The sequence below is a fragment of the Camelina sativa genome, chromosome 11, assembly GCF_030686135.1.
Source record: "Camelina sativa cultivar CO46 ecotype springtype chromosome 11, ASM3068613v1".
NCBI classification, from domain to species: Eukaryota; Viridiplantae; Streptophyta; class Magnoliopsida; order Brassicales; family Brassicaceae; genus Camelina; species Camelina sativa.
Window position 1 is genome coordinate 11,087,230 of NC_141890.1, and position 14,381 is coordinate 11,101,610.

The 14,381-nt window shown below is 36.3% G+C and overlaps 4 protein-coding genes across 11 annotated transcripts; 1 reads left to right on the forward strand and 3 right to left on the reverse strand.

Annotated features, from left to right (window-relative positions):
• The first annotated feature begins 208 nt into the window (after positions 1 to 208).
• On the forward strand, positions 209 to 3,210 carry LOC104722992 (gamma-soluble NSF attachment protein). Of its 2 annotated transcripts, none has more exons than XM_010441274.3 (9): positions 209 to 616; positions 1,155 to 1,222; positions 1,400 to 1,484; positions 1,583 to 1,741; positions 1,886 to 2,023; positions 2,171 to 2,249; positions 2,378 to 2,457; positions 2,610 to 2,739; positions 2,904 to 3,210. In XM_010441274.3, exons 1-9 carry the CDS (start codon positions 573 to 575, stop codon positions 2,994 to 2,996), a joined length of 876 nt encoding a protein of 291 aa, XP_010439576.1. In that variant the 5' UTR covers positions 209 to 572; the 3' UTR covers positions 2,997 to 3,210. The 2 variants fall into 2 exon arrangements, 1 of the variants encoding a protein (XP_010439576.1); XR_015571715.1 differs by having other exon boundaries at positions 315 to 616; positions 2,171 to 2,277; positions 2,330 to 2,457.
• A 52-nt stretch (positions 3,211 to 3,262) lies between these two features.
• LOC104722993 (lysine-specific demethylase JMJ14) lies at positions 3,263 to 8,266 on the reverse strand. Of its 4 annotated transcripts, none has more exons than XM_087473680.1 (12): positions 8,137 to 8,266; positions 7,983 to 8,059; positions 7,745 to 7,891; positions 7,384 to 7,461; positions 6,784 to 7,281; positions 6,442 to 6,666; positions 6,061 to 6,222; positions 5,533 to 5,901; positions 4,562 to 5,342; positions 4,367 to 4,470; positions 4,067 to 4,264; positions 3,263 to 3,850 (listed from the first exon to the last, which is right to left on the reverse strand). In XM_087473680.1, exons 3-12 carry the CDS (start codon positions 7,862 to 7,864, stop codon positions 3,560 to 3,562), a joined length of 2,826 nt encoding a protein of 941 aa, XP_087329806.1. In that variant the 5' UTR covers positions 7,865 to 7,891; positions 7,983 to 8,059; positions 8,137 to 8,266; the 3' UTR covers positions 3,263 to 3,559. The 4 variants fall into 4 exon arrangements, with proteins under 4 accessions (XP_087329806.1, XP_087329807.1, XP_010439577.2 ...); XM_087473681.1 differs by having other exon boundaries at positions 7,983 to 8,015; positions 8,137 to 8,254; XM_010441275.3 differs by having other exon boundaries at positions 7,745 to 7,819; positions 8,137 to 8,254.
• A 1,874-nt stretch (positions 8,267 to 10,140) lies between these two features.
• LOC104722994 (CASP-like protein 1B2) lies at positions 10,141 to 11,272 on the reverse strand. The gene is made up of 3 exons (XM_010441279.2): positions 10,886 to 11,272; positions 10,659 to 10,782; positions 10,141 to 10,563 (listed from the first exon to the last, which is right to left on the reverse strand). The coding sequence occupies exons 1-3, from the start codon at positions 11,095 to 11,097 to the stop codon at positions 10,297 to 10,299; spliced, it is 603 nt and encodes a 200-aa protein (XP_010439581.1). The 5' UTR covers positions 11,098 to 11,272; the 3' UTR covers positions 10,141 to 10,296.
• Positions 11,273 to 11,393: 121 nt separating this feature from the next.
• On the reverse strand, positions 11,394 to 14,148 carry LOC104722995 (protein LSD1). 4 transcript variants are annotated; one of them, XM_010441280.2, is made up of 8 exons: positions 13,640 to 14,148; positions 13,433 to 13,512; positions 13,159 to 13,305; positions 12,892 to 13,011; positions 12,242 to 12,381; positions 12,064 to 12,144; positions 11,906 to 11,977; positions 11,394 to 11,793 (listed from the first exon to the last, which is right to left on the reverse strand). In XM_010441280.2, the coding sequence occupies exons 3-8, from the start codon at positions 13,301 to 13,303 to the stop codon at positions 11,752 to 11,754; spliced, it is 600 nt and encodes a 199-aa protein (XP_010439582.1). In that variant the 5' UTR covers positions 13,304 to 13,305; positions 13,433 to 13,512; positions 13,640 to 14,148; the 3' UTR covers positions 11,394 to 11,751. The 4 variants fall into 4 exon arrangements, with proteins under 4 accessions (XP_010439582.1, XP_010439583.1, XP_019087097.1 ...); XM_010441281.2 differs by having other exon boundaries at positions 12,892 to 13,002; positions 13,640 to 13,836; XM_019231552.2 differs by having other exon boundaries at positions 13,159 to 13,308; positions 13,640 to 13,836.
• Between the last annotated feature and the right edge of the window lie 233 nt (positions 14,149 to 14,381).

Here is a 14,381-nt window from a genome sequence, read left to right on the forward strand (position 1 = left end):
CTTTTTGTGTTGAAGTTGTTTGTTTGATGATGTTTGGATTCAATGGTGTTGTAATTTATAGAGTTGAGAGAATGTAGATGATGGGAAGTAGGAGAAGTGTGTTGAATGAATGTCTACTTCTTACCTACATTTCAGCTTTCAGAATCATGCTTATTTTCATGAGCTTGACTTGACAAGATGAACCAAGAGAAGGTGAGATACAAGTAGATTTTAGTATAAAGTTAATATTTTTGTTAAACAAAGTTGTTAGTTTTCAACTAAATGATGAGTTTTGGAATCCTTAAAACTAGAAAGGACACAAATCTGAAGATGGTGTAATTTGAAACATTACGAAAGTATTGTGTTTTTTTTTGTTATTTTTGAATATGAATATAGAAAGTAATAAGAAAAAGAAATTTAATTTATATTATATGTGAGGAAGATAAAGTCCAAAAATTTCGGTAATACAAGTTATAACCAAAATAGAAGATTTTTTCCAAAATCCTTTGATCAGAGAGAGTGGGAGCGAATCTAAATTTGCAGATCGATCTCTGAGAGTTCGCTAAATCGCCGGGAACTTTATTGAGGCAGTCATGTCTTCGGATCCTGATAAAATGATGTCCAAAGCCGACAAAATGTATGCTTTTCTTCCGTCCCTCTGTCTCTCTCTGTATGAGCTTAATGATCGGTTTGAAGTAAGTTTCGAATTGGGTTTTAGGGCAGTTTTCTTTGGGTTAATCGAAATGATTGTGCTCTTTTGGTGGGTTTAATATAATGCTTTCTGTTTGTAACACTGTGATCGAGAAACTTCTTCGTGATCCATTTTTACATCTCGATCAAGGTTTTTTTTGTTGTTGGGGAAAGAGGAGAATCTAGGATCTCGTGTATTGTTGGATATGAATAGTTTCAATCTGAGTTTGCTTTTAAGTTCAAGAATCAATGAGATAGTCCTGCTACTCAAGTCAAAATTAGGTCTTTAAGGGTTTTGAGCTGCTCTGCAAATTGATATGTAATATTCCTCCCGTTTTGATAAGGATTGAGAAATTACTTTGGATTGGTGTGATGTGCTTTGCTTTCAAAATGGTGTTGTTTTGTAACTGGCATTCCTACATTTCAGTGATCATTTTCTGTTATCAACCATCCTTATACGCAACTTCGGTTCTCGTTTCTCACAGGACAAAACTCACGCTTACTAGATGGAGTGCTGATTGGAGAGGTGCTACTGAGTTGTATGAACAAGCTGGTGGGTAACAATGTGTAGTTTATTCTCTATGGCAGAATCTAAGTTTTTTTTATATTTCTTTTTTGCTCTAAAAGCTTAGAGACTAGAATTATTAGAAGCATGGCAGATTCTTTCCGTGCCGGGATGAGACCTGATTTTGATCCTGTCCTCTTACTTCTTTTCATCCATAAACAACAGCAAATGGGTTTAGGGCATCAAACAAATATGAGAAAGCTAAAGTTGCTCTCGAGAAAGCTTCAAAAGGACAAGAGGTGCAAGCTTCGTATCCAAATTTTTTTGTTAAGAGAGATATTCTGCTGCTGTTTATTTTTGTTGTATCTACATAGCATTCTACCTAGTGTTATCCTTGATATCCAATAGTCCCTGGGATGCTGCAAAGCATATGGAGTCTGCTGCTGCCCTAGCACAGAAGCTAAGTATTTGGAATGAAGTTGCTGATTTCTATAGAAAGGCGTCTGAGCTGTATACCGAGTGTGGAAGGGCACAACCCGCATCAGATGCGCTTGGGAAGGCTGCCCGGTAATTTTATGTTGCATGATTTTGTATCTAATTATCTATTTTCTAAATGTCATTAGCTCTGATGTCCTCTATATGTTAGTAAGTGTGGCTTCTTGAGCGTGCTCCGTTTTTGTTTGTGTCATATTCAATAATTTTATGTTTCAGTGCCTTGGAAGATGTCAAACCAGATGACGCCATCCAACTATACACTGATGCTTGTGAAATTCTTGAAGAGGATGGGAGGGACCAAATGGCCTTTGATCTGTACCGTGCTTGTGCTAATGTCTACATAAAGCTCGAGAAGTAAGTTCTTGCTTTCTTAGAAATTACACGAGGTTAAAGTTTCAGTCCACATGGATATAATTTCAGTGAGTAGTGGTATCATGGAAAATCATTATCTCTCTATCTGATATAGTAGTAGTTGATTGGCACACATATTATAATTTGTAGGTTCACAGATGCGGCAACCTTTTTCTTAAGATTGGGTGTAGCTGCTGATAAATGTGATGCCACAAATAGCCAGTGTAAGGTATGAGGATATGCGCTCTTAACTTATAGTACCATTTGGTTCACTTATGTTCAACCTTGATGCTTTCTGCCTATCTTCAGACTCTCTTGTATCTCTGAATGTTTACTCCTTAACACCATTTATTTCAGGCCTATCTTAGTGCAATCATCGTATATCTGTATGCTCATGACCTGAAGCAGGCAGAAAAATGCTACAATGACTGTTCTCAGTGAGTTTACTCTTATCTCTTTATGCAGCCGCTCGGTTGGTTACTGACTAGTAATACTTGGACCGAATATGTTACTACGAACAAGAAAACATGAACGCTTCAGGAAATGTGATACCAAATTAGTGTCTGAATATTTATCTTCTTTTGGGTAGGATTGATGCTTTTCTGAAGAGCGATCAGAGCCGAAGTGCTAGTAGACTTCTCACAGCCTATAATGAAGGAGACATTGAAGAAATCAAGAAAGTGGCGAGTTCAAGCACTGTCTCGAATTTGGATCATTCGGTAATTCACTTAAATGATCGGTCTAATCCTAATTCTAGTCAAATCTATATCCTAATCCTGACTCTCTGTGTTTCTAAATTATGCTGATTATTGTGACACTAGATGATCATAGAAAGTTTCATTAAACCACTGCAATCTGATACGGAGAAGTATTTTGTCTGCAGATCATCAAGTTGGCTAGAAAGCTACCCACTGGAGATGTTACTGCAATTCAGATGAATGCTAATGACGATCTCGACGAGGATGATCTCACTTAAAGTTTCTCCTCTTTGTACAGATTCAGATTTCTACACATTGCTTCTTTTCAAGCCAAAGATTTAAAAAGACATATTATCGTTTTAGTCCAAAGTACTGTATGAATGATTAGGCGGCTCTGAATTCGGATTTGGGCATTTCTTTAAAACACAAAGCAAACACTCTAAAGTCAGTTATTTTTATTTGTTTATACAGCGCATACAGGTTCGTTAAAAAGGTGATATACAGCTCAAGTTTATTCTGGTTCTTGTTTGAAATCGTCTACTAATAGTAAAAAGCTTTTTCTTTTTCTTCAATTGAAGCTGGTACAAATAAGCAAATGAAATAGCGTACAATGATACATTGCAAAGGCAATACAATAACAATACAATCGTTAATTCCCTAATCCCTTTTTTTAGTAAAAAGGAAAGACATGTCAACGAAGTAACTCCTTCAGTCTATATATATATTGTTGCCTCTCTAGATTTCTCGACTTATACAGAGTAACTGCAGCATAACAAAGGAACAACAAACACAATCAACTTCGAAGGGTGTTGTTAGTGTGTGTTATCTGCTTGCTCAGTCGTCAAGGACTTTTCTCCATCTTATCTACCAAAGTAGAGAGCTCTTCCTTGAGCTCGGTGTTGCGTGCCTCACCGCAGAGAAGTCCATGCATCATAACTAATTCTTCAGGTGTCGCCTTCTTCAACAGTCCACGCAAAAGCCTTGTGTCTCGGTCCAAAGAGGGATCTGAAGCCCCTCCTTTCTCTGTATCATCTTTTTCTTCTTCCTTTGTTGGTTCAGCACCAAACAGATTCACTGCCTTTTGGTTCCAATACTCCTCCAATTGATGCTTCGGATCAAGAGACTCAACCACCTATCCACAATGTTAACTTTCAGTCCAGAACACTTGCAGGCAAAATGGAAGAAATTATACAAATTTCATGCAAAGTAGTAAGGAAGATGATCAAGGAGACTAAAACAGAAGATGGGAGCTTCTCATCCAACAAACATTAGAAAGGATGAATCTTTTCACCCCAAGAAGATTCAGAAGAACATAGTTTTATGGCAATGTGTAATAATTAAATGTTACCTTAATCACATGCGGGGAGATAAATCCAAACATTTCATGCCCACTTATACTCTCCAAAGGTTGTAAAGAGGTCAAAGAGCTCACTGGTTGATCACATCTCTTGATAATTTCGAGTTTGAGCCTTTGTGTCACCATTTGCCAGCACTTCTCAACAGATACATTCGAGAAATTCTCAGTGGGGTAATCTTCTACTGAGACCTGGAAATAATACTGATGGCTCAGTAACTTACTTCCTTTATTTGTTATTACTCATAAACAGATTTGACTTATAATCTCGAAACCACTACATAATTAGTGTACCCTGAAGAGTGGACCAAGAAGCCCTGCATCCAGAACCTCTGAGATGTAGTTGGTTAGTTTTGTTGGGTCAAGCACGCTTAAAAACTTAACACGGCTCTTGAACCCTGCAACATTCAATCAAAAGCAAAAGTCTTAGAAGGCAAAAAAAAAATGCTCAAGTACAAAGCTCACCAAAAAATCATCAATTCATCTCACCTTTTGGGTATATGGCTTGTTTACTGCACCACAGCTTTTTAACAACGAGAGATCCAGTGCTCAAGAGCTCAACAGAGTGACGTAGCCTATTGGTTGCAGCTTCTTGGTTCTTCCCTTCTAAACAACCATCTACTTTCTTCGCCATGTCGCTACACCCTACATCTGAAACTGAATGTGGATTTTGAGATTCAACCGAAATCTTCTTCTCGTCAAACTTACCTCCCTCACCAAGTTTTACATCCGTGACAGCTGACTTATCAGTGATGCAGTTTACATTTTGATCACCATCTTGTTTCAACTGAACTTCCTTGTTTGTGGTTAGATCACTTTGTAAGTGTTCGGAAACTGACTGAAGATTGTTCTGTTCTCGTTGCTGTACTTTTGATGAACCACGGCTCTTTGAAAATGAGCTAGCCTGGAAGTAAGAATATTCTTTTACTCTCTGATGATGTGAAGGATACTGGTCACGGCATTTACTTGCCCATTCGTCTATGGCATCGGGATCCCCTTCTAGAGCTTTGACCAAAGACCGTAACTCATTCAAGGTGTGGCGAATTAGGACAAATCTCTCCTTATTTTCACATGAACAAAGATCCTTGGCGTGGGTAAGACATGCAAAGTGGTTAGGGGAACACTTGCAGCTTGAAGCAGACATATGCAAGTCATAGAAGCACAAGAAGCACTCCCGTTCTCTCTTAATGTCAAAATCACCCTCCATCTTAAGCAAGCTAAAACCATCTTGAAGGTTGTTTAGTCTTTCTTCTTCCATCTGCACCCGCTTCTGCTAACCTCAGCTATGTTAGTCCCATTGAAAATGTTTTGATTCAATTTTATCAACAATCAGGTGGACTAGTAGACAACTACTACAGAAGATAATTGTCAATCTATGAAATGTAACATATTGTCTACGCTTTTTTGAGTATATAAATGCATATGTAAGCACACGAAAAAGAACAGAGAATCAGAATCACCTTGACTGCCTTCGTAAGCAATCCATCCTCACTACAAACCCTTTTCCATCTCACAATCACAGGAGTTTTCTTCTTGAAAAGTGAAAGCTCCCAGAGGGAATAAACAGCTTCCATAGCTGCTCCAAGAAGCAGCTTGTCATGTGACAGTGAACTCTTTCGCCGCTGCTTGCTATAGCCCTCCACTGCATTTTGTCCATGAACCAGCCAATCAGCCGGTGCAACATTTACTGCTTCCGCACAGTTGAAACCACAATTAAACCCAGAGTGATAGGCCTTAGGAAAGGTTAGGATAAATTCTCCACTGCGCTGGACAGCTCGATAGACAGGTACGCCCTCCTCTTTTAAGATTCTTGGAGATAACTGAGTGACCTGATAAAAAGAGAGAAAAAAACGGGGTGCAGAATGAGATACGTATTATCTTAACCAAAAGACAGCTCTACCAAATCATCCCCAAAATTACACATGTAAGGAGTTATAATTAATCAGCAAAGCTTGAAATGTAAAATGAATTGGGAGAAAAGTTTTCACCAGTTGATGTAGCAAGTCAGGCTGCTCTTCAAACAAATCTGGAAGACGCTTTTTCATTGCGGTTTCAAATGAATCGTAATGGTTTCCGGGGATCCCATACCAAACCTTTGGATCGCCCGTGTGTAAGTAGTTCAAGGAATAGAGGTGATGATCTTCAACATGCTGTTTCAAACAAAGTAAGCGGACAAATTGCAGATGGTTAGTACATAGCTTCTAGAGACCACATGAAGAATGCATCAATTCCATAATTTTGGTCCCAAAGGCGTTACTTCCTGTAAGTAATATAATTTTGATTCACCAATAATTCTTTAAGCAACAAAAGTTCCAGGAAATGTCAGAAGATTTTGTTTATGCAATTCAAGAAATTAACAAGAGTCTTACCCAACAAAAAGTTGAAAAGCACATTCCAACATAAAGCCATGGCACAATGACTCCAGAGATATCGCAGCTCTCAAAAGCTAGAACAGATCCGGGAAGACGGGATAAATTATTTAGGTTCCAACCACATTTAGAGTATTGATCTGTTTCACATTTAAGATGCCCCGGTGAATACTTAGGGAAACCACTTCCAAACTTCTTTGTTTCCAAGTCAGCTCCATAGTAAACCTGTCATAAGGCCAAAAACAAGAGCAGCGAGTTAGAAGAATCTTCCGCAAAAGAAAATGGTGAAACCAAGAAAGACCGAAATAGTACACATGTTATCATACAGCTGCCTTTACATACCTCTACTTCAACAGTTGCTTGCTCCACTATCCGCCAATATTCACCTTCGATGTCTTTAACCTTAGGTTTAAATTTCTTACTCTCAGACGCTTTGGAACCAGTATGATCCTCTGCCTGAAAATAACACTCCTTAAAGTATTCATCATACTTCTGAAACTCTTCCAAGGTAAAATCTGGCCCAGTCTGAAAACCAAATTTTCCTTCGCCATCACTAGAGGAAGAAGTATCACCGCCTGAATCTCTCTTTCTTCTTGTGTATCCAGTTTTGACAATTCTCCGTTTTCTCTTCTTGCTTTTGGTAGATTTTTTAATCGGTTCTCTATTTTGAAGCAAGTCAATCAGCTGAATCCGGGTGGGAAATTCAGATTTCTCCCATATGTTCTTCTCCTTCAGAGGGCAGGGAGGTCTCCATGCAACAGGCGGTACTATTCGACATATGCCATATGATTCAGCTTTAGAACGCAACTTTTCTATGTAACCAAGGGGATCATCAAAATCCTAACCATGATGAATCATCAAAAGGATATAAAACTTTCAATTAGACAACACTTGAATTACCAAGACAGAACCAAAACTGCAGCTAGAATTTACAAAACATACCTCATTAGTGGGATAAAATATGGGAGCGTCATCAACCGACGGCCTGCAAGGTTCTGATGGATTCCACCTCGCAGTTATCTCAAATACAAAACAAATGGACATCATTTAGGAACCAGATTCATCTATTCTTGGACAGTCATATAGGTAACAAAGTAGAGCTAATATAAGAGCAGTTCTTTATCAATGGGTGAGATTGCTAAATTTCAACAAAAACCATAAGAATCACTCTTAGAAACTGACTAAACCTAGAGAATCGTGACTCAAAACGGGTTAAGCAAAATAAACAAGTCCTTTTGATAGTTGCTAGAGAAACCAAATTGACTGGAGAAAGATACTACACAAGTCATACATATTAGCTTACTTTGGGACTAGGAGGACTAGAGGAGTCAGGTTCAACGCTACTCTCCCTTTTAATCGATTGTTTCTCAGAATCTTCCTGTAACAAAAAGAATACACAATCCCCCCCCCCCCCCCCCCCCATTCAGAAAACTGCAACAGTGAATTGAATCTAGCAGAAACATGCAAATTAGAGGTTACAAAGTTGGGGAGGAAACGAAAGACACAAAAATCAAAGAAGCAAAAAGGATAAGAAGGTGAACCTCCATAGCCACAGACTCTGCTAGAGATGCAAGCTGGTCCATTTCGAGAGTGAGAATAGGTTTCACAAAGCCCGATACTTGTTTTTAAAACCCCGCGTGAGTGAGACCTAAGAAATTAAAAAAAAAGGATCTGTTGAAAGAGAAAAACTCTTACTTGAAATGCAGCAGTGCCGTTTCGAAACCCTAATAAGAAACCCAGAAGAAGAACGCATAAACTTAAAAAGATTTGTCGGAAAGAGAACTCAATCTGTAACAATAACTCAGTCGCAAGTAATAAATAAAGTAGGAAAAAAAAAAATCTACGCAAGAAATAAATGATTTACTTCTACAGTTTTACCTTTGGTTAAAGTTAAACCATGTTTGACATAACAAATTTGATTTTTCATTGTTAATTTGAAATTAACGTAACAAATTTAGGTTAAATATATCATAATTTATTTAAATCTTCCATTAAAGAAAAGATTCTGAATTCAAATTGATATATAAAAGATAAAAGTCATAAAATAAGGATTTATCATATCTTTGAAATTTTTTGTTTAACATTGACAAATTGACTTAAAAAAAACTTTATAATGGGTATATATATTTAAACACTATGATTAAATATATGTGAAGGATTCTTAATCTTTTTCTTCTAGTAAAAAAAAAAGAAAACATTAAAAGTATTAACCATGTACAAAATTCGCTTCAAACTGGAATCACTACAAATTGATTTTGAAATTTGTCGGTGTATCGTTCTGTTAGCTTGATTTCAGTCAACGATCTCCTAAAAACAAATAGTGTGAGAGTACTAAAGTCCATCAAAAAAAATGTATATATATAACGCCAAGAAATGAATATTTTTGAAAATAGGTATTCATAATAGAGTTTTCTACAAGATTTGAAACATTTTATTTATTTGTAATGACATATAAAAAATTTTGGTTAAATTATGTTTGACAAAAGAATATATGTTTGACCAAAAAAAATCAACTAAATATCTCAATGTCTTTTTTTTATAAGATAATAACAACTTAAAAATTGGCATCAGAATTAAATCAGTTATGAAAATTTAACATTACAAGTACAATGGTTACCTTTAGATTCTCATAATTACATGTTGATTTCTCTTAGACTATTTTTTAATAACTAATGAAAAACGTTGTAGTTTACTTTTATCGTTGAATGTCTTCAAGCGTATTGCCTCTTTTTAATTTAATGCAGCCAATTAACAAAAAAAAAACGCAGCCACACAAAGAAAAAAAAAGAAATCTATCACATTTAATAGTGGAAGATGAAGAAAATGTGTAAATTATGTTTTTAAATATTAAAAATGGCAAATTTGAAATATTTTAGAGAAAATGCCAAAATGGTAAAATCTATATATGCCAGTAAAAAAAGTCTCTTTCTCATAATTAATTCTATATAGATATAAACCTTTAGTTAAATATATGTGAAAGGGGTTTATCTCTTCTTTTAGTAGGAAAAAAAAAACCCTAAGGTAGAATTAGCTAAAGCAATGATTAAAGCAAATAGTAAAAATTTTGAAGTGTGCTTGAAGAAAAAGTTTAATAAACAAAAAAAAAATACAAAGGAATTTATCGTTTCAAGTAAGAACAATAATGAACTATCTTTTTAAAAGTAATATACACTGTCTCTAAATTTATTCATACCAACACAAATACATTTTTGAACATATATTAAAAGAAAAATAAAAAAAAATTAGAATTAAACTTCAATTCAGTCATTTTTCTTAGCTACGAAAACTACTTTAATGTTTTATTTATTATCATTTCTAATTAAATCTGGTATACATTTATATTATTTACTAGTCCAATAAATAAATATTTGAATAATTATGATTGAATCACATTTATTAGAGATATATGATAATGAGTTAAAGAGTATTGTTTTTCAAACAAAATATAACATGGGAACTAATTAGATTGGAATTATATTTTCTTAAATGGAAGATGACTGAAAAATCTAGGTATAATTACCCTGGGTTGGTCTGATTCTTTTCTCTTTTGTTTTCTTCTGCCAAGAGTTGGCCTGATTCAATAATGTATTGTATATTTTTCACATTGTTCTATATGCTTTTTACTTTGTTGAAAATGTCATTTTACGAATTACGAACAAAAAGATTAGAGAGGAATGAAAACCCGAACAAATACGAAAGTGATAGAACAGGGGAGTGCATTAGACAATCTGATAGTGACTTGAGAGTTGAGACTTGAGAGACGACAAAACACAAAGTAAGCTACAACATCTAACACACAAACACACACACACACACACACATGTATACTTATCGCTGTATTTTGGCCGCCATGTATTAGGGAACGTCGGTTTCGGTGGCAGGGGCTTTGGTGGTGGAGAATTTGTTAGAATTGAATAAGAGGCGGGAAATGGAGACGCCGGAGACTAGAATCATAAGAATCACTCCGGCGAAGGCGGCTATGAGTGCTCCAGCGCCGTGGTCACAGTAAGTGGCAAACCTGTCGCAGACTTTGTTCCACTTGGCGTGTTTGTTTCCGTTCTTCCCCAGCTCTGCTACGAACACTGCCGCGTTTGCAGCCGCAGATACTAGAGTTGCGTTTAGCTTATACAAACGTTTTTAGAGATAATCAAGAAACCAAGTCAACAACACATATCTCCAAACTGTGTTTACACTATGCGGATAATATGTGATTTTACCATGTCGAGAATGGCGATAGAGAGGACATGGAGACCTTTGTGCTCCAGTTTCGGGCTAAAAATCTGAAGAGCAATCATCAACAAGTTGTGGAAGCTCGCCATTACATTAGCTATAACAAAGAACCTGTAATACAATTTTCACCAAGAATCATTGTTAATGACTGCTAAAACAATTTGCTCTCAATGTAACCTGAGGGTTCTTATAATTAAGGGTTTTAATCGCTTACACAAAAGCTGGTGTGTGCTGAAACTTAGCGGTTAAAGTGGCTTTGATAGGAACAGTACCAATGGTGGCCACAACCAAGGTCTTTGTCTCTTTGTTCAGTGCCATTACAATGGCTGCAGCTAAAGTAGCCATGAATGCAAATATTCTCAGCCCCAAGAGTAGTTTCCAGCTCTTTGTGTTCCCACCTGCCACCACAGTCTTCCCTCCGGCCATTGTTGATGCAGTGAGTGATTAAGAGAGTGTGATGAATCTCTGTATCAGTGTGAGAGAGTATTTATATAGAAAGAGCTTGTGTTCGGTCTCTTGTTGAGAAGTTTTGTCTGATCATCTAACTTTTAATGTTCGTGGAGGGTACTAATTAGGTTTAGGTTGTTGTGACAAGATGACTCCAAAATAAGTTTCCAGATTCAAGACTTCCTCCAAGACAAGTCTTATCTACCAAAGCTAAGATCAGTTTTCACTACCACTTATTGTTCCATGTAGCAAATTTTATCCACAGAAGAAACAGATTTCAAACCCAAATCTCAATGTTTGGTAGGTGTGTCAGATTATATTAATACATACATTAACAATGCCTCAAGGGCCAATGAGTTTTTACAAGTCTACAAACAGAAGAGAAGGTCAAGTTCCATGGGAGCAAAAGAAAAGCCAGATTATTAGAGCAAAACCACTTTGTGTCTTCAACTATGAATAAACCCCAAAAAATGCAGTAACAAAAAGATTCTGAATAAGCCTTTCTCTTGGGTTAAAAAGGAGTCGGCAGATATATAAACATACAGTTTTTTCCGCGTATGTAATATGCACAAACCAGACGCAGGAATAGACGAAGAATTTGGATATGATCTTTCAGATCTCACTCATTCTTGGTTACTTTTTATCGGTCGTCACTCCAACAACAACATTGCTCACCTACAATTTGTGTTTGCAGTCACTCTGTCAAATCTTATTCTAATGTGTAAATACGAACAAGAAAGAAAGCTATATGTGAAGCCGTGAGAACACAGGTGATAGAAATACTCACCAACTTTCCACTTTCATCAACGGACATGGGGTTTTCTACAACAACGGTTTGGGTCTGAGAGGGTGGTGTTGACTGTTGGAAAAAATCGATGAACAGAGTAAGTATTAGTTCCATAAGAATACTTAGAACTATTGCAAATTCATAATTTGATAACTCACAGTTGATGAAGAGGGCATTGTCCCGGGACAAGCTGTTCCATTTGGCCGGTTAGTTGGGAGAGGTACCCTTCCATTGCTCATCTAAGAATGAAAATGAAACAGAATTAAAATTCCTACAGAAAGATCTATATACTGAACTACACCATGCACAAGTGACTTCATAGATAGGAGTACTCACATTAACGTTAGTAACAAACTGACAAACCGCACATTTAACAGATGATGCACCATAAGGATACATGAGGGTCGTCCGACAATGCCCACAATTGATTTGCGCAACCTGATTTGAGGGTGCATGCGGAACCTGATTGGAGAGCCCTGTAGATTTCAAATAAGTCAAGCACAGTTTCGGCAAAAAAGCAACATTAAACTAGAAAATCCAATTCGCAAGAGAATTTTCAGATGAACAAAAGGAAATCAGAAATGTATGTTCTTAAGATGCAATGGATGAAAGAAAATCATACATCCAAATGGCAATACTTATAGGCTATTTAAAGGTAAGAATCTAACGGTAGATCAAAAGAAAACGGTAATGTTACAATCAAGTAAACCCTTCCAGCTCTAACAGTAGAAAAAAGAAACAGTAATGTTACATGAAGCATCTCAAACTGTTGTTTTAAGTATTTTCAGCTGCCCTCTACAAATCCCAGCTATTTCAGATTCACTTACATTTGGGGAAAGGTGAAAAATCTGTTATGTGAGTACCTCCAAAGAACAATGCAGATCAAAGGAAAGTACGAAAGAAGATTCTAAGGAACTAGAGGACCTTTTAAGCAATTCAAGGAGCTTTCATATGACTGATTTGGATATATCACGATGGTTATATACCTGGCACAAGGTTCGTAGTCTGACAGCAAGAGCATCTTACGCTACTTGCCCCACGTGTATACATAAGCATTGTCCGGCAACCACCACATACAATGTGAGCCATGTCCATCCCTGCATGAGCTGTGTTCAGACCTCAACCAAGTTATAATCCAATTTGCAAACCACAGGTCTCAAACTCAAATATTTTAAACCTCCTCCTCAATACTAATATAAAAGACTCAAATCAATTACAAAATCCACAAATTATAGAGCGAAAGAAATCGATACCATGCGGAGGAGGAGGGTGAGAATGAGGAGGAGGAGGAGGAGGAACCATGTTGATAGTGTTACATAACGCACAACACACATTGGATGCTCCTCTAGGATACATCAATAAATTTCTACAACCATGACAAACGAGCTGGTCCTGCATATCTGCTAAATTCCATCCATGAAATTAAAAACACAATTTTATTTCGCAATACTCAAAAACTCAATCAATACTTATGCATGACTCAGTCATTGCAACGAAGATCCAAGAACTCTAAAATGAAAAACTCACCTGAATACGAACGGATAAACGCACAAAAAAGGAGGTGACTTTGAAAACCGAAACCCAAATCCAATTCAAAGCCAAAACTTCTGAAACCAAATCAAATACAGAGAATTGAGTTTCGAATCAAACGAACAAACAAGAATCAATACTAAAGATTACAAATTCGAAATCTTTGAAAAAGAAAAAGGAACAAACTTTGGTGGTCGATCTTACCGATTGAAGATGGGAAGGGGATGGAATCCAAAACCCAGAAAATCTCAAGCGGATGATATGCGAAAAAGCCAATCCAGAAATTGGGGAAGATTTCGATTTTATCTTCTTCTCTCTCTCTTTTTCCCCCAAAATCTCTTAACCCTGATTTATCTCTCTCTGTTTTTTCGTTTTTTTTTACTAGACGCGTTAGGACACGTAAGCTTTTTTTTTTTTTTTTTTGGCCCGTCAAAAACGCGTTTATTATATATTCTAGTCGTTCTAAACGACGATTCAAACGCAGATTTTGGCTTCTGCTTAGGGGCTGACTTGTTTAAACGCAGCGTTTGTAATTGCGGTTGCAGGAGATTGTGTAAGCGGGTAGTTGCGGTTTCAAGCGTTATTAAGCGTTTTGAATAACTAGTTTAGCGTTTTAAAATAGATGTGTTTGCGGAAGTTTTACGTCTGGTTAACCATTGGGTTACAATAGCGGTTAAAACATAATAAATATAATTATATAAATGTTTAAAAACACCAAAAAAAATATTAAACTTGACTTATAATTAAAATTCATTAAAAAATACCAAAATAATTATTTAAAAAACAAATAAATTTGCTTTATAGAAATATTTATTACTTTATACATTTAACTTTTACCAAAAATTTAATTAAAAAATATAATAAATGACAAAAAAAATATGCTTTATAGTAAATCTCACAACTTTGAGGCTTTTAGTCCAAAGCTTACACACGCCTATGAATCAAT

Coding starts and splice junctions, on each gene's coding strand:
- LOC104722993 (XM_010441275.3), bottom strand. CDS start 8,194: ATGCGTTCTTCTTCTGGGTTTCTTATTAGGGTTTCGAAACGGCACTGC. Junction 5,902..6,060: donor CTGACTTGCTACATCAACTG/GTGAAAACTTTT, acceptor TCTTTTTATCAG/GTCACTCAGTTATCTCCAAG. Junction 4,265..4,366: donor TTCTTGGTCCACTCTTCAGG/GTACACTAATTA, acceptor TATTATTTCCAG/GTCTCAGTAGAAGATTACCC.
- LOC104722995 (XM_010441280.2), bottom strand. CDS start 13,303: ATGCAGGACCAGCTCGTTTGTCATGGTTGTAGAAATTTATTGATGTAT. Junction 13,012..13,158: donor TCACCCTCCTCCTCCGCATG/GTATCGATTTCT, acceptor GTCTGAACACAG/CTCATGCAGGGATGGACATG. Junction 12,145..12,241: donor AGTTTGTTACTAACGTTAAT/GTGAGTACTCCT, acceptor TTTCATTCTTAG/ATGAGCAATGGAAGGGTACC.
- LOC104722992 (XM_010441274.3), top strand. CDS start 573: ATGTCTTCGGATCCTGATAAAATGATGTCCAAAGCCGACAAAAT. Junction 2,024..2,170: donor GTCTACATAAAGCTCGAGAA/GTAAGTTCTTGC, acceptor TATAATTTGTAG/GTTCACAGATGCGGCAACCT. Junction 2,458..2,609: donor TGCTACAATGACTGTTCTCA/GTGAGTTTACTC, acceptor TCTTTTGGGTAG/GATTGATGCTTTTCTGAAGA.
- LOC104722994 (XM_010441279.2), bottom strand. CDS start 11,097: ATGGCCGGAGGGAAGACTGTGGTGGCAGGTGGGAACACAAAGAGCTGG. Junction 10,783..10,885: donor CAGCACACACCAGCTTTTGT/GTAAGCGATTAA, acceptor ATTGTATTACAG/GTTCTTTGTTATAGCTAATG. Junction 10,564..10,658: donor CTATCGCCATTCTCGACATG/GTAAAATCACAT, acceptor CGTTTGTATAAG/CTAAACGCAACTCTAGTATC.